Source organism: Herpailurus yagouaroundi, unplaced genomic scaffold (genome assembly GCF_014898765.1).
Source record: "Herpailurus yagouaroundi ecotype Mexico unplaced genomic scaffold, PumYag 182, whole genome shotgun sequence".
In the NCBI taxonomy this organism is placed as follows: Eukaryota; Metazoa; Chordata; class Mammalia; order Carnivora; family Felidae; genus Herpailurus; species Herpailurus yagouaroundi.
Window position 1 is genome coordinate 18,186,148 of NW_024412413.1, and position 24,076 is coordinate 18,210,223.

Consider the following 24,076-nt stretch of genomic DNA (forward strand, 5'->3'; position numbering starts at 1 on the left):
TTTTTTTTTTTAATTTTTTTAACGTTCATTTATTTTTGAGACAGAGACAGAGCATGAATGGGGGAGGGGCAGAGAGAGAGGGAGACACAGAATCGGAAGCAGGCTCCAGGCTCTGAGCCATCAGCCCAGAGCCTGACACGGGGCTCGAACTCCCGGACCGCGAGATCATGACCTAAGCTGAAGTCGGACGCTTAACCGACTGAGCCACCCAGGTGCCCCTGGTTTTCCTTTTAATCGCTTGCCTTTTTGCACCTGTGATAGTGGTACTGGAGGACTCACCGGACAATCTGTGCCTCATTCGTTTTGGGGAGCGATCTAGAAACGTGGCATTGCTTTCATCGTGGCGTGTTGTCCTAGAAGAGACGGTGAGCTACGCCTTTCCTGGAGTTGTGAAAAAATTTAAGACACGGGGCCAGCAGAATTTCTCACCTAACTCTGCAACACCTCTGATGACGCGGAACAGTTATTTGGGCCCTGAGGGCATCCGGAGAGCCTGAGTTCTGCTCAACCCAGGCTTTCACTTCTCTGTCCACAGCAGTGATTCCCAAACCTGGCCAGTCCTGCCCCTCTAGCGAACATCTGGAAGTGTGTGGTGGGTTGTTTGCGGGGGAGGGGGTGCTTCCTTGTCACAGCGATGGGAGGGCCACTTCTGGTCTTTAAGGGCAGGGACCTGGCATAGCAGACATCTTGCATTGCTCGGGAGAGCTGTGCACAGTGAACAACCGTCCCAAGTCTATGCATCACCACTGGGAAGTTCCAGAACATTTCCATTACCCCAAAACTACTAATCCCATTCCTTCCTTCCCCCTGTCCCTGGCAATCACTAATCTACTATGAGTTTGCTTATTCTGGAAATTTCATATAGTGGAATCATACGGCATGTGGTCTTTTGTGTCTGCCTTCTTGGCATGGCATTTTCAGGTTTTATCCATGGTTTCGCATGCATCGGCAGTACTAATTTTCCTTTTAGGGTGGAATGATACATCACTGGATATACCACTGGTTATCCATAAGATGATGGACGTTTGGGTTTCTCCTTTTTGGCTATTATGAATAATGCTACTATGAACATGACTATATAAGTTATTATATGGACACACACATATATATATATATATACACTTAGGAATTTCTGGGATTTCTGGATCACTATGTTTAAGTTTTTAAGGAGCTGCCAAACTTTTTCCAGGTGGCTCCGCCATTTTGCGTCTCCACCAGCAACGTACGGACCTTCTGATTTCTCCGTGTCCGTGCCAACACTTGCTATTAGCTGTCTTTTTGATTATCGCCCTCCTGGTGGGTGTGAAGCGGTATCTTGTTGTGGTTATCACGTCTTCTTCAGCAAACAAGACAGAATTAAGAAAGAAGAACTTATAAAGCAGGTCTTGGCTAAATCGAAAGGCCCCGGTTAGGCCTAAAAAGGTGGATTTTACCTTCAAAGTTTGACCCTTCCCGTGGCAAACTCTTTTTGTTTCCCAAAACACTGGTTTTGTTCCGTTGACTTCGTTTCTGTTCCATAAACATTTATTGAGCACATGGCACGTACCAGACACTGGGCTAGGTGCCGACAACAAAGATGGAAGAGGCGGGTCCCTGCCTTTGGGAGCTTACACTCTAACAGGGAAAGGAGACAAAGGTCATAGTTAGTGTCGGGGAGGAGGCAGTGAAGTGCCACAGAGAGGTACAAAGGAAGGACAGCGGAGGGGCAAGTCCCCCGGGTTGGTGGGTGGACTTAACGTGGCCCCTCACCCACAGAAACAAAGCGATCCTTCAGCTTAACAAAGAGATGAGGTATTGCTTGAGTGCTTCATACTTTAAAACGGCAAGGGACCTTCCTTTCCGAAAGGCGACGTCCTGAGGGTTTGCAGCTGACAGCCTCGAGGCGGGGCGGCTGGCTGCGGGGATGGCGGGCCACTGCAGGTCTGGGCCCTCACAGCGCCCCCAGGGGGTCACTTCCGTCCGGCTGCTGGTCTTCAGCGTCCTGGAAAAGAGAGGGGTCTGAAACACGCCGGGCGCGGGACCTTCCGCTTGTCAAGTCTTTCCAGGTTGAACCTTCCCTCCGGCCACCGGTCTGAAGCCTTGAAGGGGTTCAGGACATACTACCCAAAATATGGCACCTTGGCATTTTTAATATCTTAAGCTGAAGGAATTTTTGAAAAAAACAGAAGCAGCAGGATGGTCACCCGACCTTCCCCTCCTTGTCCCTCCCTCTTCCTCCTGTTCCAGGACAAAAGAAGACACTTATCACCAGAGACGAGGAATTTGGGGCCAGGAAATCTGCACAAACAACCTGGTTAAACTAACCCTTTATTTTCTAGTTTGCCTCACCGTTTACTACCCCAAGCCCAAACCCCTGTCTCGTCCATTCTTGTTTCTTGGTGTAAAAGATAGAAAAGTTTCCTGCTCTCGGCTGTCCGGAAGGCCCCCGCGTACATGTGAACTTTCAATAAAGTGTATATGCTTTTCTCCTGTGAATCTGTCCAGATTACTTTTCCCACCCAGCCAGGGACCCTAAGAGGTGGAGGAAAACTTCTGCCTTCCCTACAGCCTAAACAGTCCCTCTCCAAGTGCTCTGCCCACACGTCTGTGGTAGGAGGGCCTGTTCACGTGGCCGTCTGTCTTGTGTCGGGAGGCGGGATGGTTGTTCTGGGGGCAGTCGCTGCTGCTTGCAGCTTGTGTGCCCTAGACAGGTCATTTCAATTCTGCTGTTTCCCCCTCATCTGTAAAGGGCCATAATAATATTTACCTCACAGGGAGATATGAAGATTAACTTAGGTACTACCTTAAGGAAGGTATCGGCACCCTACAAAAGGTGGCTATTAATAGGATTACAAAACACTGCTTTCAGGGGCGCCTGCGTGGCTCAGTTGGTTAAACGTCTGACTTCAGCTCAGGTTATGGTCTCACAGTTCGTGACTTCAAGCCCTGCATTGGGCTCTGCACTCATGGTGTGGAGTCTGCTTGGTATTCTCTCTCTGTCTCTGTCTCTGTCTCTGTCTCTGTCTCTCTCCAACTTGTACTTTCTCCTCTCTCAAAATAAAGAAACCTAAAAAAAAACCTTTCAGATGAAAAATTCTTGAGCATTTGATAGAGTCCACTCAGAAGCCCTATTCCAGAGGCAGCACCCAAGCCTTGTGCCGTCTGCGGCTCTGATTGGCATCGAAGTTTTGTTAATTAGCATAAGAGACGTGTTCCAGATGACTGGATTGGCTACAGATATTGTATAGGCACCCCACCTTCAATAGAAAAGGTAGGAGAATGTAGAAGGTCACTTGTGGGAACGGCACCCTCAGCTTAGGACTTCTATTCCTGGAACTTTTTTTTGCCACCCGGTCTGATGAGAAAGGTTCATCTGACTCCTGCATTTGGGATACCCTCTCTCCTGCCTCGGGAGAATCCTTCATGCCCGGGGCTGGCACCCTCAGAAGGGGACAAGCAGCTGAGAAGACGCGAAGAGCTTTGAATAAGATGGATAACATTCCCCCCACCTCCCCTGCAGCTGTTTCAATGAGGCCGATTTCCACATAACAACGCTTACAGAAATAAACTACTAGTTGAGATATGCATAGCTGAACTTACCCTTTCAATTTGGATGGGGAAACTTTTACACGGGTTTGATTAGAAACACAAAATAGGATAAGATCTGGTTATCTTTCAATCTATCGCAATAAGAACACAAGATCTTTACGTTTGGTTCACTGCAGAAAAACAAAAACGTTGATTGCATTATACGAGCTTAAAAATGGGGCGATACATGGGGCGCCTGGGTGGCTTGGTCGGTTGAGCGTCCGACTTCAGCTCAGGTCATTATCTCACGGTCCGTGAGTTCGAGCCCCGCGTCGGGCTCTGTGCTGACAGCTCAGAGCCTGGAGCTTGTTTCGGATTCTGTGTCTCCCCCTCTCTCTGCCCCTCCCCTGTTCATGCTCTCTCTCTGTCTCAAAAATAAATAAACGTTAAAAAAAAAATTAAAAAAAAAGGAGCGATACAGTATTTAATGTTTCAGCACCACCTTACAAGAATTCAACAACCATAACGTCTTGAGAGGAAGGGCAGCATATGTTCACGCGCAAAACAATCGCAGCAGCTCTCTGGCTGTACTTCCTTTTTCATGAGGGTTCTAGACCAACAGCCCAGATTCAAGTTATTTCCTTCGGCCTGAGTGATGCCGTCAGCTCCGTCTGCGGAGGTACATACTAGCTGCCAATTCTTATCTTTATATAAAAAGAAGCGTTAAATGTTATTAGTAGCTTCTCCCTCCAGACCCAGTAATAGATGACAGGTAGGATGTACCTTCCACATTCAGTGTGAATCAGGTACCTTGCCATGGGCTCCCTCTGGGTTGAAGTCAGTGGGGCCCCAGCTAAGCTCAGAGACCACTAACTAGAAAGAAACGAATGGTTATTTCCTGGAATATCAGAGCAGAACACGCCCCTCTAGACATAAAAGAGCTGATCAAAGTGAGATAGGGCAAGTGAAGGACTCCATAAAAATCTGCTTTTGCTCCTTTCCCGCATCTCTTCTTGCTAGGACCTGCACCCCTACCCTGCTCCACACGTGCCTCGGAAGGCAAATCCCTTATACCTCCCTGTCAGGTGCAGGAGTTCATGATTTCTCTAGAACAGATAACATCTAAGGTGAGAATGACTGGAGTAAGCCATCATAGGCTTATTCCAGACCACCTGATCTAGACACCTCTATGCCAAGGCCCTCTGGCTCCAAGGACTAACACCTGGACCCTCGTCTCTGTTCTGGCTGTTTCCCGGAAGCCTGAGAGGACGTGTACACCAGACCGCCATCCTCCGTAAAAAACCCCAGACCCAGAACAAAGACCAGACTGACGCTCCTTTCCTGTCATGGCCTCCCGGGCACTCCGTCGGCATCTGCTCTCTCTGTATGTTCAATAAACTCTGCTCTCACTTCCTGCTGGCTCGCATTTGATTTCCAGGACCAAGGAGCCTCTGGGCTGGTCCCGTGGGACCCTGCCCGCTGGCATCCAAAGGAACATAGCTCCGAAGGCAAGAAGCAGCCCTGACAATGGGCAGAAACCTTTTGTTGACAATGTAAATAGGTTTATTTAAAAACTTTTTTTTAATGTTTATTTATTTTTGAGACGCAGAGAGAGACATGGCATGAGTGGGGGAGGGGCAGAGAGAGAGGGAGACACAGAATCCGAAGCAGGCTCCAGGCTCCGAGCTGTTAACACAGAGCCGGACGCGGGGCTCGAACTCATGCACTGTGAGATCATGACCTGAGCCGAAGTCAGACGGTCAGCCAACTGAGCCACCCAGGCGCCCCTAAAAACATTTTTTAAAGTAGGTTCCATGCCTAGCATGGGGCTTGAACTCACGACCCTGAGATCAAGAGTCACATGCTTGGGGCAGCTGGGTAGCTCGGTTGATTGAGTGTCCAACTTCAGCTCAGGTCTTGATCTCAGGGGTTCATGAGTTTGATTCCTGCATTGGGCTCGCTGATGTCAGCACATAGCCCGCTTCAGATCTTCTGTCCCCTTCTCTCTCTGTCCCTCCCCCACTTGCGTTCCCTCTCTCAAAAATAAATAAAACAAAAAAAAAGAGTCGCATGCTCTATCAACTGAGGCAGCCAGGCACCCCTACAATTTAAATATAAGTTTAAAGCGTAACATGAGAAAGAAAAAAACCCTTTTTCGGGCCTGAGTCTTATTTTGCACAGGCTCCCTCACAAATGTGTGTGGCAGAATGAAGCTCAGGATTTGTGCATGTAACGTGTCACTTCTCACCTGGTCACGAGGTTGGGGGTGGGCAACCTCTGGTTCTCCCTGATTACCTCTAATTGTTAGAGACTTCAGTCCCCCTGAGATAACTCGGGGACACTGAACAGCCAGCATAGCTTCAGTCAACTTGCAATACTGGCTTTTTTAGGCTTGTTGCCCCAAGAATGTCCTAGAAATGTGCTTTTCTTGGTGCAAAGCTTTCCATTTGGATTTGCTGAAAGACATCATTTACCCACAACTGACTCTGGTTCTAGGTAAAGAAGCAAACTCACCATGAAGGGGTCGCAGGAAGGTTCTGGGGGAGCAGAGGGAGTGCTCTCATACAAGGGGTTCGGTATATTCTCAGGCTGCTGCTTCCCAAGAGCTGCAACGTTGATATCCTCCTCGGACTGCTCAGAAAGACAAGCAGAGGCTAGAGCCAAGATGTCCCCAGGGCAGGAGCGGCTCATTCAAGCCAGCAGGAAAAGCCAGCCATGCCCCACCTCCCCCTCCGGGAGCTTTGTCTTTGAAACAGTCCTTGGCTGGGACCAACGTGCATCACTCGGAAGTGTTCAGTGCACGGTGACTCAATCTGTCCGTCCAGGTGTCACCACCACCCAAATCAGTGTGTAGGGTTTTTCCCATCCCCTCCCCCTTCCCCAGGAAGTGTCCTCACGCCTGTGCCCGCCAGTACCCAATCCCAGCCAGGGTAACTGCTATTCCGACTTTCATCACCCTGGAGTGGTTTTCCCTGTCCTTGAACTTGACATAAAAGGGCTCATACAGCATGGACACTGTCGATAAAAAGTGCTGGAGCTTATTAATAGGCAGGTGACTTGCTATGAGGAACTGGCCTGCCACCGGGGCTCTGCACCGTCTTCACCAGGCGGGTGTGGGGGCAGCCGGGGCACAGGGTGGGCCAGGCTAGGGCAGAAGGCACATGAGGGAAGGTGCTCAGCCGTGGGGTCGCTGCCAAGCCCAGTCCCCAGAGTTATCCCCTGCTCAGCCAAGACCCACTGACCCACCTGTCGGCCCAACAGTTCAAACGGGGTGACATCTGAGGCTGGCTGCACCATGGGGCCTGACTGTGCAGGTCCCGACCCTGTCCTCCACCCCCCCGGAGTCAGCCGGCCTTGAAGCCCCCACCGATCACAGTGGGTGCTTGTCTCCCGACTCCTCCAAGGTGAGCGACCTTCCGGGCGCCTGGTGAATGTGCCTCCAAGCCAGACCCCTGCACGGAGGCTCTGAGAGCCTGTGCTGCTGGCAGCCCATCGCCCTCCTCACCGAACCCCCCCTCGGCCGGGAAGAAGGGCTTACGGCTGCACCGTGGCTCCTCTCCCAGCCGGAGACCCCCCAGGACGCGGGGGGTGCGCGCCGAGCCCCCAGCTACCGGGTGAGCTCAGTGAAGCCACCGGTCAGCTGAAGGAGCCCAGAGCCAGGGGCTGGAGTGCAGAGAGCGCCCCACCACCATGCTCCCATGTTTCTCTCTCTCACCTCAAAATGCTGGAAGCCAATTGTTCTCCGGTTTAGTCGAAAGTAGGAATAGGCAGCCAGAGCGGCGGCTCCGACGATCAGGATGGTGGCAAAGAATATCCCTGTTCCCAAGCCAGCGTGGACTGAGGCCTGCACACAGAAAGGGAAGGCGATGATGCTTAGCACCGGTGCTTTCCGAGGAGAGGGGTGCCTTCTGGAGCCCACCCCATTCTTGCTGGCCTGAGGCATCTTGGGGGCCAGTTGGGATGAAAATAAAGATAAGACAGGTAACCTGTATTTAGCCCTTGCCACTGCCAAGGTCTGTTCTAAGGCCTTTCCATGAAACACTCCAGTTAAACCTAGAATAGTTCCAAGAGGTAGGGAGTTATCACTGTTTCTGTGTTTACATGGTTGGGAGGGGGGTGGTGGTGAGGCACAGAGAGGGTAAGTGCTTGCCCAATATCACACAGCCAAAGAGGAGTAGAGGTGGGCTTTGAACCCAGCCTAGCTTTGGAGCTTGTGCAATTACCCAGTATGCTATGGCGCTTCTCAGTAGCCAGCTGGGCTCACCTCTCCCCCACGCTTTTATTTTTTATTGTTTTAATTTTTTTAGTGTTTATTTTTGAGACAGAGAGAGACAGAGCATAAGCAAGGGAGGGGACAGAGAGAGATAGACACAGAATTGGAAGCAGGCTCCAGGCTGTCGGCACAGAGCCCGACGTGGGGCTCGAACTCGTCAACTGCCGGATCATGACCTGAGCTGAAGTCAGACGCTCAATTGACTGAGCCACCCAGGCGCCCCTCCCTCACACTTTCAGAAAGCAGAATACTGACACCATCAACCAGCCAACCAACCCTTATAGAGCCCGTGCTGTGTGCCAGGGACTATCCTAATTATTTTGTATTTTTGACTCCTAGTTCTCCCAAGAACCTGGAGGTAGGCATTATGACTCCCATTTTGCAGATGAGAAAAATGGGGTTCAGGATGTTCTGGGATTTGTCGAGGGTTGCATAGCTGAAGAAGTGGAGGGGCCAAACCAGAGCTCAGGATTTCTTAGTCCCCTTCCAGTGGCTTCTCTGTTGGCCCATTCATTCAACAAATATTAACGGTGGCAGGGGTTATGTTGCTGACGTGCGGGAGCAGGAGTGAGATGAACCAGGGCCTTGGATCCCTGAGGCCAGCCGCCATGGACGTGGGAGGCTCCTCCGGTCTCCAGAGGAAAGGAAACAGGGCTTCTAGGGACAGTTTGCCTCTTAGGGAATGGACGCCGGACCCCTTGCCAGGAACCCTGGATACTCACCAATGGGGCGGGGGGTGCCTTTAAAGGCCTGGAAATGACATGAATGATCCCATTGGAGGCAAAGATGTCCCACTGAAGAATGGCTCTTCCGTCGACAAACCTGGTCTCCTGGGGAAATGAGAGGAGGGCTGGCGGAGATCTGTGGCCATCTGCCTCTTTCCCCCACGCGGGCAGCCCCTCCCTCCATGGAAGGAAGTTGCTCAGTTTCTCCGAGGTCCTGCAGTCTGCGTGTCAGACCTGTTGCTACCGACAGGCAGCGCAGGACTTCTGCTCACCATCTGGACAGCCCAGAACACACTAGTTGCCCTTGGGCCGAAAGGCAGGTCTAATGGCTGCAGGGAACCCTAGGGGCCATTCTGTCCTGCCTGCTTGTCTAAGAGGTAAGAGCTCAGAAGGAGAATGGTTTGTCTAAGACCATCCGGGTAGCAAATGGCAAACCCTGAGCCTCCGAACTTCGGGTCCACTGCTCTACACACCACTCCGGGCTGTTAGAAAAAGGATTTTTAAGTGATCTAGTCCCCTGCTAGTCAGAGCGTGACCTACCGTCTTGTGGTGGTGCCTATCACTGAGAGTTCATTAGAAATGCGGAAACTGGGGCGCCTGGGTGGCGCAGTCGGTTAAGCGTCCGGCTTCAGCCAGGTCACGATCTCGCGGTCCGTGAGTTCGAGCCCCGCGTCGGGCTCTGGGCTGACGGCTCGGAGCCTGGAGCCTGTTTCACATTCTGTGTCTCCCTCTCTCTCTGCCCCTCCCCCGTTCATGCTCTGTCTCTCTCTGTCCCAAAAATAAAAATAAAACGTTGGAAAAAAAAAAAAAAAAGAAATGCGGAAACTGAGGTCCCCATGCCCCACCTACTGAATTCGGATCTGCATCTTCCCAAGTCTCTAGGTGATTAAATGCATCTTAAAATTTGAGTAACCCTGGTCTAAACCACTAATCTTCAAGAAAAGAAGCCATTTGTCAGGTAAAGATGACAAAGCAACACTCTTTGGGCATTTGCCACATGTCATGAACGACTGTCACACGCTGCAAGCGTTAACCCACGGACTCCTCACAAGTGCCTGTGATTCTGGCACCACGGCGGTCACGGTCACCACTACCGCCACCACTTGTCACCATCACCATCATCACTGTATCACCACCACGTTAGTCATCAAAACTGACGCCATCACCACCATCGTCCAAATGCCATCATAACCGCCATCATCGTCACCGCCATCATCACCCTCACGATCGTCGTCAATATCCCCATCGCTGTCATCACCGATATCATCAGCGCCACCATCAGGAGACAGAGGCGGAGAGTCAGAGAGCTTTAAGAACGGCTTCATGTCAAGTTCCTCACTCATTACCAGCTTCTGGGGCTGGCGGTCAGCAGCGATTTGCCTGTCAAGGGGCAGGGGCTGCCTAAGGGCGTGGTGTGCTACCATGTGCAGCTAATACCTTCCCTAGACTGCAGGTTTAGAGTTTACATCTGGTCCGTGTACTAGTCGCCAGCTATTAAGCACCTACTGTATGCTAAGAGCTTTGCATGTATTATCTCCAGTTCTGGCAGGAAATCCAGAAGATGTCTCATACCAGTTGTTGCTGGTCCTGGCTAGAGGAGATGAGCAGCTGGCTTCCCAGCTCAGTTTGCAGGACGGTGCCGTTGACAAGATCTTCGTAAAAAAAGACGCTGACATTGGCGAGGTGGTGCTCGATGTCCCGCCCAGACAGCGTCTGAGAGGAAAGGAGAAACACGAGAATGGTCTGTAGAAGTCAAGCAATTTTGTCTTTAATAATAAGGATGACCCCGGAAAAAGAAATCGCTTCTCATGGCCTTGGTTTTCTGCCTCCGTGTGGAGATAAGGAATGTCAGGTTTTTCTCAGGTTTCTGCTCGTCTGGGCTCTCGGCCAGAGGCTCACACCTGGCTAGGCTGTGGCACCGAATGTCATGCTTGTGAAGACTGGGTCTTGAGTGGGTAACAGGGGGCCGAGCTACACTCCTCTCAGCCCTTGGGTGGGCCGGGGCCGGGCGGGGGGGGCGCTGTCAGAGCCTGCCGCCGGCCACCTGTGTGGAACTGCCAATCCCTCGGTGACGTGTTGGATGTTAGTGTGGCAGACTGGTGACATCAGCGACTCTGGTAGTTCCCCCTCCTGCATTCTTGCCCTTCGCCTTGGAACTCTGAGTGCTCCCCGCTCTGACTTTGGGCTCAGCCACATGATCCGTCCGGGCCAGGGGCACGTCAGCCAACGTGACCGACAGGGGGCTTGGAAAGCGCTGGCAGGACTGGGCTCACTCCTGATTACCGCTTCCTGCCAGCACCACCAGGACATGCCCGGGCTGGTCTGCTGGAGGACAGGTGGCCCATGGGGCAGAGGCCCAGGCAGGTCGGCCTCAGTCAGCCGACAGCCAGGCCATCACAGACACGTGAACGTGCCTGGCCGAGACCAGACCCGCCAGCTGACCTGCGGACGTGTGAGCTGTGTAAATGTGCGGCCACTGACTTTTGGGGTGACTTGTGGTGATAGAGACTGATACTGTCTAGAAGTACTTGTCTAAGGCACAGACACCAGGCACCGCCTCACCTCGTTTTCCCCCAGCCCGCCGTTCTGTGGCACAAAGAGGGTGCTGCGGATCGATAGGTCAGTCAGGTGTTTCAGAAATGCCCGGCCTCTGGCCGAGCTGTTGGAATAGGCCAGCACTTCCTGGGGAGAGGAAAGAGCGATCGGTCCTGGTGTGCAGGGTTGTGGGGCACCACCCATCCCGGACCCTTCCTGACGTTGGCCCCCACTCAGGCTGCGTTTCTTCTGACTGCCTCTCCGGAGAGCCTTAGGGGCACTTTTTCTTTCCTCAGTGAATCCTATGGGCCTAAGTCACAGCCACATCACAAATAAATGTTTATTCATTTATTTTGAGTGGGGTTGAAGCAGAGAGAGAGGGAGAGAGACAGAATCCCAAGCAGGCTCCATACTGTCAGCGCAGAGCCCGATGTGGGGCTCAAACCCACAAACCGTGAGATCATGACCTGAGCCGAAATCAAGAGACGGAAGTTCAACCCGCTGTGGCAGCCAGGCGCCCCCACAGACCATTCTTAACATGGCCGCCTGTGCAGTCCCTTGACACATGAGGTCGAATCTTATTGAAACCTTGCAACGGTCTGCATTTCACTCAGAGGAAAAGCCAAAGGCCTTAAAATGGCCCAGGAGGCCCAACCCATCTGGACCCTGTTGCGGGGCCCCACTGGCCTCTCTTTCCCTCTGCTCCAGCCACACTGGCTTCCTTGCTTTTCTTCAGACTTGTGCAGCACACTCTTGCCTTTCATCCTTTGCCCGGTTGTTCCTTCTGCCTGGAATGTTCTTGCCTCAGATCTGCGTGGCTAACTCCCTTTCTTCCATTCACTCTTTCCTCAAATGCCATCTTCCCACCGAGGCCTTCCCTTATCACTCAGCAAAATGGGCACCCACAGTATTTATAATCACCTTCTAGTATTCAATACTATTTACTTATTCTGTTTACTGTTTACTTTGTGTGTCTGTTTTGTTCACTGATATATTGCAAGCACGTGGTAAGCAGTTGCAAATACTTGCTGAAACATTATAAGAACTACCTAGTTCAACTTTGCCATTGTGTTGACAGGGCTACTGAAGCCCAGAGAAGTTACGGACGCACAGCCAGTGGGTTTTGTTCTGACACTGTTTTCTCTGAAATGTTGGCACAAGCCAAGCCCCTGCACCGCAGAAACATGAGTTTGAGTGTTTGTCTTTGGTGTGTTTATGGTAATCCTGAATGTCAGAACCGTTAGATAGATACTGTTTGGTCTATGGATAATGACTCACCATTTTGGAGCTCTTGGTTTAACTTCTATCCTGATCCTGTAAGCCCTATACTTATGCCCAGTCCCCTCTCCTTGGCTGTGCCCTTGACCTTGGGAAGCCTCAGTTTCTTCATCTACAAAATGGGGATAATAGCAGAAGTGACCTCACGAGGTCGCGTGAGAATTTATTCATACTAACAAGTGTTTAGCGAGCACCTGCTATATGCCAGCCACAAGGCAGAGAAACTCCTTTCCCATAGGGAGCTCACATTCTGTGTGGACTGAGTTATAAGTGCTCTGAAAGGGTTCATACATGCACAGTGCAAAGTAAACGCTCAAGAACTGTTAGCTATTCTTGTTCTTTTTCTTAGCTTTGTTCTTTGATCAGGCAGCACCAAATCCTTCTCCAACTGGAGCTTTCTCTTCATTAGGCCTAACTTGTAGAATACTGAAATGACTGTAAGTGCAACGCTAAGTGCGAGTTGAAAGTTGACTCCACGTTGGTAATTTGGCTCACTGTCTGATCACCAGGTAGGCCCCACCAACTGTGCCCTGCCCGGTCCGCGAAGACAAGAGAGTGTCTCACTCCTGCAGATCAGACTCTTAAGCTGCTCTGGATGCAAAAAGAGACCATGCCAGCTAGTCCAGTGTGGCAGTTTCCACGTGCTGGCCACAGTCTAAGTGCGTTACAGATACTAACTCATTGATGAGGCTGGTGCTATCATCCTCTCCATTTCCTCCATCCTGAGGAAACTGAGGCCCAGAGAGGAAAGTAACTTGTTGAAGGTGGTGCAAGTAAGTGGCAAACCCAAGCTTCAAATTCTGGCAATGTGGTCCACTGCCCGTGCTCTTAACCGTGACCGAGAGCCTTTGGCTTCTTTCAAGGACTTGCCTCTGTACTAACTGCCTTCCTCCCCTGAGGCAACCCAAGCAGACGCGGTACGTACCCTCAGGAAGTTTGTCAGCGAGGGGAAGGACATCAGGACCTGCAACAGATTCCCACTGCACGAGAAGCCATCTCCCACGTAGCCAACCTTACAGGTGCAATTCACATCTGGAGGGCAGGGGTGCACAGGGTCCCACTCCGGTGAGGCAGGGGCCGCGGCGGCTCCAGCTCACCCTTGGGGATTGGCTGGCCAGGCTGAGGGTTGCTCAGCGGCTACATGGCCAGAATTGGAAGCGTAGCTGGGGTGGTTACCTTTCATCCGATAGCAGAAGACGTCCCACGTTTCACTCTTGTTGTTTCTTTGTCCATAGTCTATAATTCCAACGACACCGGAGCCACAGTTCTGGGAGGAATAGGCTGTGGGGTAAGCAACCCGCCCGCTCTCCAGCCAGCCTGCAGAACACAGGTGGTACTTGGCCTGTGGGGGACACACGCGGCGGTGATCAGTGGGTCAGCTACAGTTGAGTGTTTGGTGTGAGGTCCTCTGCCGCATGTCTGATTCTCCCATCGAAATGTAAACTCCACGGAGCCAGGGTGATGGCTCATTTTGTCTATTGTACCCCTGTGCCTGGAACACAGTAGGTTCTCATTAAATTGTTCTTGATCAATTCATTGAATGGATGAAAGCAGTACTCTTTTTTTCTTAGAGGGACCCACGTCCGTCACACTCATTTCTCTTCTGTCCGTTCTTGAATTAAGATTTCCTATCAGTCATCTCCTACCTGGTCGTATCCGAGAGCTGGGGCAACCCCCTCTTACGACCTTCACAGCCTCTCCAGACATTTCGGAGAAACTTGGCTGTTTTGTGGGTTCGGGGAGATCGTCGGCCTGTGGTTATTGATCTCTTTCTGGTTTTTAGCTGTGACACATGCGCTCCCAGTCTGTGCTTCTGCCTTGGTGGATGAATGTCATGGCAGAGAACAGACGTCTGGAGTAAGGGCTGCATCTGAGTACTGGGTCTGCCACCTCTTGGCTGGCTGACTCCGGGCACATTACTTAACCTTTCAGAGTCTCAGTTGCCCTGTCTGTAAAATGGGAGGAGTGACACCTACTTCCAGGGATGCTGTATAGATGGATGGTATTGCTAACAAAGCACCTGCACAGCTCCTGCCACGTAGTACGTGCCCAGTGGACATGACACGTTGATAGTATTGCTCTAGGAAGACCCTGTATTCCCCTCCAAGAAGGCAACAGCCCAAGTCTCCCTCACGCTAAGAAGAGGCTGCACCCTGTCCCCTGTAGCCCCTGCCTGCATGGTGCCCACGAACTGGGGACCACCTTTTGAGCGTAGGAGAGCTGGTTGTAGGTTGCCATGGTCGCGGCTTCGTTGGCACAGGCCTCTTTGGCTTTGTCAAAGGTCAACTTATACTGGCCCAGTGGGGAGCGTAGATGGAACACTCCAACGGTGGCGTCTAGAGAGGAAAAGAGAGGAATTGTCCAGGTCAGCAGCCTGGTGGACAGGACTTCCAGCAAAGAGCTCTCAAAGCCGGAGGCCAGCCATATCCCAGAGGCACTCCCCTTCCAGGGATGTCGAAACACAGCATTTAAAGTATCTATCTCTTTTCTGCAAACTGGTGCAGCCACTCTGGAAAACAGAATGGAAGTTCCTCCAAAAATTAAAATATGAACTACCCTATGACCCAGCAATTGCACTACTAAGTATTTATCCAAAGGATACAAAATGCTGACTCGAAGGGGCACGTGCACCCCGATGTTTATAGCAGCGCTATCAACGATAGCCTAATTATACAAATAACACATGTTATTGTAGAAATTTGGGCAATACAGAAAAGTAAGAAAAGAAATAAACAAAAATCACCTATAATCTTACCCCCTAAAAATAATTTACTCCATGGCTAAATTTTGGTGTACTTCCCCTAAAGAATTTTTACTTTCTTTTGGTGACTTTTTATTTCGATATAATTTCATACTCTTCTAGTCTTTTTACCTCTGTGTTTACATGTCATATACATTACAAATGTGGTTGCATACTGCATATAGAGTTTTTAGAAGTCTTTTTTTATTTTTATTTTTTTATTATTATTTTTTAAGTTTTTATTTATTTATTTTGAGAGAAAGAATGAGGAGAGGAGGGGCGGGGGGGGGGGGGGAGGGCAGAGGATCCAAAGTGGGCTTTGTACTGACAGTAGAGAGCCCAAAGCAGGGCTTGAACTCACAGACTGTGAGATCATGACCTAAGGCAAAGTTGGAAGCTTAACCAACTGAGCCACCCAGGTGCCCCCAGAAATCTTTTTTTCTAAAACTTAACATTAAATCATGATGATTTCCCCATATTATAAATTTTCTTGGGCAACATGATTTCCCCCTCAATACTTAAAATTTAATAATTTTTGTGAACTTTACAGACATGAAAGTTTTTGCCAAGGACTCTATGTTTTTGATTGCCACTATGCCCTTAAAAAGGTTTTCTAGCCATTTCTCCCCTAAGATACCGAAAGATTTATCATGTTTACTGGCTGATATTTTAGCCAGACAAGGAATGCAGAGACCAGAAATAGTTCAAGAACCAAGTCACATTTTTATACTGTCAAGTTCATTATCAAATGCGACAAAAAGGGCACTTTCTTCTGCAAAAAAAGAGCTGAGTTCAAGATCTTCTTTGACTATAGCCTAGTAGCACGATCCACAGGCTACATGATCCTGTCAGCCTTGGGTCTGAAATGCAAGCACTTAACAGCATAACAGCTTGGGTAAGGATGGATAACCTTGTCTTCTAACTAAGACAACACAATTCTTAACAGTGCATTTGAATGGATGTGTAACAGTATATTTGATCATCCTTTAGTGTTTGATATATGTTATTTATAATCTTTTATGATGTGAAATAATGCTGAGATGGTACGTTTATCTTTATTCCCTCCTTAGTTTGTTTCTGGAGGATGGGTTCCCTGAAATGGAGCTACTGAGTCTTGGCATGAATTTAAAACAATTTTTTTTAGCTTTTTTGTTAAGTTTATATTTATTTATTTTGAGGCAGGGGGAGGGGCAGAGAGAGAGGGAGAGAGAGAGAATCCCAAGCAGGCTCCGTGCTGTCAGCTCGGAGCCCAGCGTGGGGCTCAAACTCATGAACCGTGAGAGCACGACCTGAGATGAAATCAAGGGCAGGATGCTTAACCGACAGATCCACCCAGGCGCCGTAGAGCATGAATTATTTTAAGGCTCTCAGCACACACTGTCACATTGGTTGCCACAAAGGCTGCACCGGGTGCCCTCCTCTGACCCGGGAGAACGGGCACGTCCTCCTGAGTGTGGGATGGCTCTGTAACTGTGCCACAGGGAAAGCTGGGGCCTTAGCCCAGTGCCATCCTGTCTTGCTAAGGGTAACCGCTCAGCTACAACAGAACGTGGGTCCAATATGATACCTGGTCACTTAGCAACACTGCCAACACTTTCTTGGCATTCATGAGCCAGCAGAAGAGAAGAGCCCCCTGGAGAAGATGGATGAACTGAATAAGTTTCCACCTGTGACTGACCCGTGGAACAGGCAGGGCTGGCTGAATGGATCGTGTCCTCCAGAAACAAGCCGAGCACCTTCTAGACTTCCTACTTCTTGAGGCAGATGACCCACAGATCAACGTCCTGGTTCCAGCTGCTCGTTTTGGCCCCCATCCTAAACAGCAACTGCCTGTAGAATCTCTCTGCTTGGCAGTTTTACCTTGAACACAGAATGTCCCCAACGGAGCTTCCAAACTTTGTGCCATGTTCCCTCCCATCTGCTTTAACCCAACCACCATTGGGTTTGCTCTCTCGAGATCGAAGCCTTACATGACTGACTTGTCTGCACTCTCTATGCCCACTGCGTGCCTGAGCTCACCCCTCTTCCCAGGCGAGACCCGGTTACCTTGAGGTCATTGCCTTGACAACTTTCAAGTCTCTGCCACAGTCCCAGGCCTCTATTAAGCTTCTCTGAAGACTCCCTCTCTCATCTTACCTAGAGATCTCTCCCATCCCTGACTATTCTTTGAAATATTGTGGTAAATATACATAACAATTTACTTTTTTGACCATTTTAAGTGTGTAATTCAGTGGTCTTAAGTAGATCTACAATGTCATGCAATCATCGCCACTATCCATTTCTAGAATGTCTCCATCATTCCAACCAGAAACTCGGTCTGCATTAAATAATGACTCTCCACCCTCCTCCCTGCAGCCCCTCGTAACCTCTGTTCTACTTTGTCTCTATGAATTTGCCCATTATAAATACCTTATATATGCCCACAATATTTATCCTGTTGTGTCTCGTTTATTTCACATGGCATAATGTTTTCAAGTTTACTTCATATCACAGCACATGCCGGAATTTCCTTCTCGATAATATCCCACTGTATGAATAGGCTACAGTGTGTTTATCCGTTCACTTGCCGATGGTCACTAAGGTTATGTCCATTTTTCGGGGAACGTGGGAGTACAAACATCTGTTTGAGTCCCTGCTCTCAATTTTTCTCTATTCTTGCTTTCTCACTGCACTGTCCGTATGAGATAAACTGCTGTCTGCTGTTTTATTACTTGCCTTTGCTTGTCTTATTAATTTAAAAAATGTCCTCAGCTACATGGGCAATCTCCTTGCAAGGAGACAATATCATATATCCTATATATTTCCGTTGCTTACACTTCTTCTATCTCATCCTCAAAAGGGATTTGAGGTGTCTTAGGATTTGATACATGTTTATGGACCACATGCTTGTGTCCCGCCCCCCCCCACCGCAAATTCATAGGTTGAAATCCTAACTCCCAATATGTTGATGTTAGGAGATGGGCCATGGGGAGGCAATTAAGTCGTGAGGGTAAAGCTCTTTTGTGTGGGATTAGTATATATATATGTGTGTGTGTGTGTGTGTGTGTGTGTGTGTGTGTTTAAAGTAATCTCTATGCCCAACATGGGGCTTAAACTCATGACCCTCAGATCAAGAGTCACATGCCCTCCTGACTGAGCCAGCCAGGCATCCTGGATTAATGCCCTTATAAAAGGGACCCCAGAGGGCTTCCTTAGCCTTTATGCTGCATAAGGACACAAGAAGATAGCAGTTTGCAACCCAGAAGAGAGCCCTCCCTAGAACCCGACCATGCTGGCACCCTATTCTTGGACTTCCAGCCTCCAGAACTGTAAGAAATACATCTCTGTTGTTTATAAGCCATCCAGTCCATGGAACTTTGATGTAGCAGCCTGAATGCACTAAGACAGTACATAACGGGTGTTAAATCAGTAATTATTATTGAGCTATGGAAAAACTCTTCACTAAAATGACCGTGTCTGTGAAACAAACCCAACCCAGTCAGAGACCTCCCATAAATCCTGATCGGCCAGAGCACATAACGCCCCGAGTTGCTTTCTGAACCACTGAAACCCTCCCTGCACTGGCTCAGAATTACGTGTGTGGCTGGGTCCTTCGTGGATTTCCTCTGCTAGGTTTCAAGATGCCCTGTTGTCTGAACCTCTACACTTCCTACTTGGCTTTTTTACTTGACTGCGTGTGGTGATTCTTTCATTACACCTGTGGGCTTATTACAAGCCATTCAAATCATCCTTGGAAGAGAATGCCGTAAATGCCAATCGATGTGTATTATCAAAACAACTGCTAAGAAATTGTATCTTCGTGTGGCAGGGGCTTCCTCTCTGTTGTTAAACCCTAAACTATGCTCCTTAGATTCAATTCCAATTGATGGTTGCTAAGCAACTTGGGGAAAGGGCGCATCAGGAAGAGTCAGGACGGATGACCTTTGCGCTCCATCCAGGTTCTAAGGCTCAGGGTCCAGATATGAGTTTATTCCACTCCTCCGCTACGGAAGCCGGCTACCTCCTTGGGCACTGGGTCCTGGGCAATGCCTGGGCTGTTTGGCCATGGTTTTTCATTGTGTTCCCCTTTGCTTTTGCACAAGTCCCTTCCCCAAGCCTGACAGAGACTACGGTGCTTTGAGGGGCGCCTGGGTGGCTCAGTCGGTTAAGCGTATGACTCTTGATCTCACGGTTTGTGAGTTCGAGCCCCGCGTCGGATTCGGCGGCACGGAGCCCGCTTGGGATTCTGTCTTTCCTTCTGGCTGCCCCTCCCCCACCAGTGCTCTAGCTCTCCAACAAATAAACATTGAAAACCTTCCCCGAGCCTGACAGAGACCAGGGCGCTTTGGGCCAGCAGCCCCGGCCGCACTGACCTTGGAAGTGGAGGTCGGTGCAGCTGGCAGCGGCATGGCACAGCCCGTTGTCCTGCAAACAGCGGTCCACCGGCAGCCGCTCCGGCTCGCAGTCCAGCCCGTCTCCCACATAATGACTCTTGCACTCACACCTGTGCTTGCCCTGTGGGGACAGTGGAAAAGATGAGAAGCCCCTCTTCTAGGACCCCGGGACCCCTCCACACTCTGCGGGCCACCATCCGGCACAGGAGATGCTCAGCAGCACCAGGAAAATGCCTCTCCTGTCCAGCAGGAACAAAGTAACGGCCACGTCTCATGTCCGCACAGGCTCATGAGGAAATGTCATAGCTGAAATGTCACCTCCTCCGAGAGAGTGTCCCTGGCGCATTAAATAAAGCAGCTGTCCCAGCCCTCTAGCACACTGGCCCAGTTTATGTGCTTCCCCACTCTTGGTGCTTTCGGAAAGTATCTCGTGCATTTGTCTCTGCACTGGGCATGACCCCCTCCCTCCACCCCTGCATAAGCTTTTTCTTGCTATGTCCCGGCACCTGCGACGGCAGACAGTAAGTGCCTGGTGACCACTTGCTGAATCAATGAATGATCTCATTTAATCCCCACGACAATTCTGTGAGGGCTGTATTATTTTTAGGCTCACTTAGCAAATGAGGAAACTGACACTCGGAGAAAGTAAGTAGCCAGCCGCAGGCCACAGAGTGTTAAGTCTGGGAGCTAAGGCTCAGGGAGGGACTCCAAGTTCAATAATGGACTTTATTGTCCACCATCTTCTCTTGCCAATGGATAAACAGGGCACCAGGGCACGGATTCCACTCTCCATATACCTTTAAATTTATTTATTTATTTTGTGTGCGTGTGTGTGTGTGTGTGTGTGTGTGAAAGAGAGAGAGAGAGAGCGCGAGCAAGCACGCATGCAGGGGGAAGGACAAAGAGAGAGAAAGAGAGAGAGAGAGAGAGAGAGAGAGAGAGAGAGAATTCTAAGCAGGCTCTGTGCTGACACAGTGCAGAATCCAATGTGGGCCTCGAACTCACAAACTGTGGGATCATGACCTGAGCTGAAATCAAGAGTCAGATGCCCAACCGGCTGAGCCACCCAGGCGCCCCCGATTCCACTCTAAAAAGCCTTGGGTGAGGGTGCTAACCTGCACTTTTCCTGCCACTTCTCACCAACATTTTTTGTTTTAATAAACTTTTAATTTTGGATAGTTTTAAATTTATAGCAAAGTTGCAAAGATAGCAGAAAGAGTTGCCATATACTCTTCACCAGGTTCCCCTACCTTGCCTTCTTAGATAACCATAGCACATTGGTCAAAACTAAGAAGTTAACAGTGGCACATTACTATTAACTAAACAATAGGCTTTATGTGGATTTCACCAGTTTCCCCCTAATGTCCTCTTTCTGCTTAGAATGCCAATTTGCATTTAGCCTACAGACCTAGCAACACACTTACTGAGGCGGGAAGGAAGTTGAGGAAGAGGCCGAACATTAAGTGAGGTGAAGCCAGGCTGAACAAGGTGCAGAAGGGCTCCCATCCTGGGGACGGGGGGTGGGGAGGGACGAGAGACTCACCGGGCCGGTCATCTTGCAGGTGGCATGCTCATGACACCCTCCATTGAGGCCGTCGGCGCAGGGGTCTATCTCTATGCAGCTGCGGCCGTCCCCCTTGTAGCCCTTCTGACAGCTGCAGGAGACCCTCGTGCCCTTCTGGGAACACTTGGCGACCTTGGCACAGCCCCCGTTGTTCTGTTTGCAGAAATCCACAACTGCAGGAGCAGATGGGAGACAGCTCATTTAAGCACTGTCTGTGCAAGGTGGGCTTCAGATGGGGGGCATGGGCAGCCCTGGGATCAGTGACGTTGGGACATAAATGGTCCCCGACATATTGGGACCTTCTTTCCCCATGCCCAGTGGCCTCTGTGCTAGCCTTTGCAAACACTGGTATCCTGTGGCTGATACCCTCAAAGACCAGGCCTGATGACATCTGCCTACCTCTGGCCCCTTTGTCATATACCTCTAGGCTCCATTTTGGTAGTAGTTTTAATGTTAGGACAGTTGTGTGTGTGTGTGTGTGTGTGTGTGTGTGTGTGTGTGTGTATGCGTGTGCAGAGTTAGTGCACTCTTGAGTACTTTGTGAGATGGGCTCATTACCCCCATTCTACAGATGAACAAACTGAAACACAGAGTTTAACTGATCTGACAAAGGCAAACCAGTGGTAACATGGTAGGGCTGGGATTTAAACCCAGGTTGGTCTGGCCCCAAAGTCCATGCATTCCCCACTGTGTTGTGCTACCCGTTAGGGCCTTTGTTTTCACCATCTCCCAAATTTCAACCCAATACTAGATTTAAGGGGTAGCTGGAAAGCCATCTGATTTCTCTTGCCTGGCTTTTTGCCTGGATTCGTGGCAGCCACTTGAGACTTTGAAAGAATAAACATGAGGACAAAAGGCCTTCTCCGAGGATAGCAGAGTAGAAAGACTGAACCTGGGTCTTTGGTGCCATTGTTGAGTGACCCACTTCCTAGCTGCCTTGTAGCAGGTTACAAAATAGCAGGTATAGCAAGAGCTCATTTCTGTAAAGCAAGTATCTCTATTTGAATATTTACTCATGAAAGAAGTTAGAAAGTACATGGGGCTGACACTAGTAGGTTTCTCCCAATGTGTATTGTCTTTTTTTTCTACAGCAATGGAGTTTTAGCTGGGCTCATGGCTGCCCAACTGAAGACTACATTTCCCAGGCTCCTTTGCAGCTAGGTCTGCCGGATGATGAGGTTCCAGCCAATGCTATGGGAATAGACAAAATTTTTAGCAACTTCTAGGTGCATCCTTAAAGGGAAAGAAGATTGCCTCCTTCCTCTCCTTCTCCATCCTGCTGCCTGGGATGTGCTGATGGTACTGACCCTCTCAGGCCAGGCAAGTGAACGATGGCAGAGCAATAAGATAGAAGGAGTCGGGCTCCCAGATGTCCTTTCAGACCTACGTTAGCTCTGGATGCCTCTACTCAAACTATTATATGAGATAAAAATAAACATCTAAACATCTGCCTCGTGTATACCACTGTTCCTTTGGGTCTCCGTGTGGATGGAGCTGTATCTTAACTACTAAATACAGACATTGCCAAGTTCAGAGTGGTTCTCTCCAAGTGATGAGTGTAATTACTAAAAAAAAATTTTTTTTGAAATTTGAGGGGTGGGGTGGGGGAAGAAGGAGAAAGAGACACAGAAGAAGGAGACACAGAATCCAAAGCAGGCTCCAGGCTCTGAGCTGTCAGCATGGAACCCGACACAGGGCACACATCCACAAATCATGAGATCATGACCTGAGCCAAAGTCAGAAGCTTAACCACCTGAGCCACACACGCAGGTGCCCCAGTAAATGTTTTTTGTTTTTTTTAGTATTGTAATGTTCTGAATTTTTTTAAAAGTCCAGATTTGTGGAGTTACAAAAACACTGTAAAGTAAAGTGCCTCACTTTGAGTCTGTGCAGTGATTTCAAAACAGTGACCTGGGAGGTCGGCAGGTCAGGCATGAGTAAACCCACTAAGGAAACTGAGTCGCAGAGAGGGTAGGTATGGGCAAAATGGCCCAGGCAGGAGTGGAAGGGTCAGGAGGAAGTCCGGGCACTCAGACCACGTCCCACTCCGCTCCTGCACTGCCCTGCTGTTTCGCACGCGCGGACAGGACTCACCTGTGCATGTTATCCCGTCCCCTTCGTAGCTCAGGTTACACTCACACGTGTTGTTCTCCTTGCAGGTGGCATCAGCTGAACAAGGAGGTGTGCACACTGGGGGCAAAACTGTAAACAAAGAGGTCCCTGTTCATCACGTGCCTGTGGCGGGAAGACATGGGACCCTCTAAGACTCGCTCTCCAGCCTGTCACTGAGTTTCAAAAGTGCCCCCTCACAGTGGGAGCACAGGGTGATTTGCAAAGGTTCCTCCCAGCCTGCGGATTCTGAGACTCCAGAATTGCTCCTGAATATTAAGACATTAACCCTGAAATGTTACTCAGACTAAAATGTAATATGTCACCTTTATGGGCAACCAGTTAAAGCTTTATACCTCAACAAGGATGAATTTGGCAGAGTAGCTCTTTGGCCCTAAGGGCACAGGGTTCCAGAAGGAGATGGTTAAATCAGAGGAGAAATTCCATGGCTTTCTGAGGGCACCAGTAAGCTTGGGAGAAGTCCAGAGCTTTGGTGCGTGAATAGGACTGCAGTGTCAACAGGTAGCAGGAAGCCATGGGGTGGTCAGGGGAGGGGGGAAGGTGGAGGAAGCTGAGCTAGGGGATTCTGGAACCTTGCTTAAACCCATAGGAAGAACTTAGTCGCGCCCTTCTGCCCCCTGCGATTCACAGTGGAGGATTCACCCTTCACATCTCAGACCTTCAACCAGAACACAGGGCTCTGGGTGGACAGGAGGACCTTCCACCAGAACACAGGGCTCAGAATGGACTGGAGGCCGCAGAACACTGGCCACTCATGATCCCAAGGGAGCATGATTACAAGGGGCCACAATCCTAAGGACCATGATCCTGAGAGGCCATGATCCCAAGGGGCCATGATCCTAAGCACCATGATCCTGAGGGACTACAGTCCTAAGGACCATGATCCCGAGAGGCCATGATCCCAAGGGGCCACGATCCTAAGGACCATGATCCTGAGGGACCACAATCCTA

The 24,076-nt window shown here is 49.9% G+C and overlaps 1 protein-coding gene across 4 annotated transcripts in view; it reads right to left on the minus strand.

Moving 5' to 3' along the window:
* Nucleotides 1-1,502: 1,502 nt before the first annotated feature.
* STAB2 (stabilin 2) overlaps nucleotides 1,503-24,076 on the minus strand; it is a 165,972-nt gene continuing 143,398 nt past the window's right edge. For 3 of the 4 annotated variants that reach the window (XM_040491054.1, XM_040491053.1, XM_040491052.1), the window contains 12 exons: nucleotides 23,090-23,197; nucleotides 20,975-21,168; nucleotides 19,411-19,552; nucleotides 14,521-14,654; nucleotides 13,495-13,660; nucleotides 13,244-13,350; nucleotides 11,068-11,187; nucleotides 10,078-10,218; nucleotides 8,503-8,610; nucleotides 7,223-7,351; nucleotides 6,022-6,138; nucleotides 1,503-1,981 (listed from right to left, as the gene is read on the minus strand). In XM_040491054.1, the coding sequence (XP_040346988.1) occupies nucleotides 1,931-1,981; nucleotides 6,022-6,138; nucleotides 7,223-7,351; nucleotides 8,503-8,610; nucleotides 10,078-10,218; nucleotides 11,068-11,187; nucleotides 13,244-13,350; nucleotides 13,495-13,660; nucleotides 14,521-14,654; nucleotides 19,411-19,552; nucleotides 20,975-21,168; nucleotides 23,090-23,197 (1,517 nt within the window). In that variant the 3' untranslated portion in view covers nucleotides 1,503-1,930. The other variant, XM_040491055.1, reaches the window with a different exon arrangement.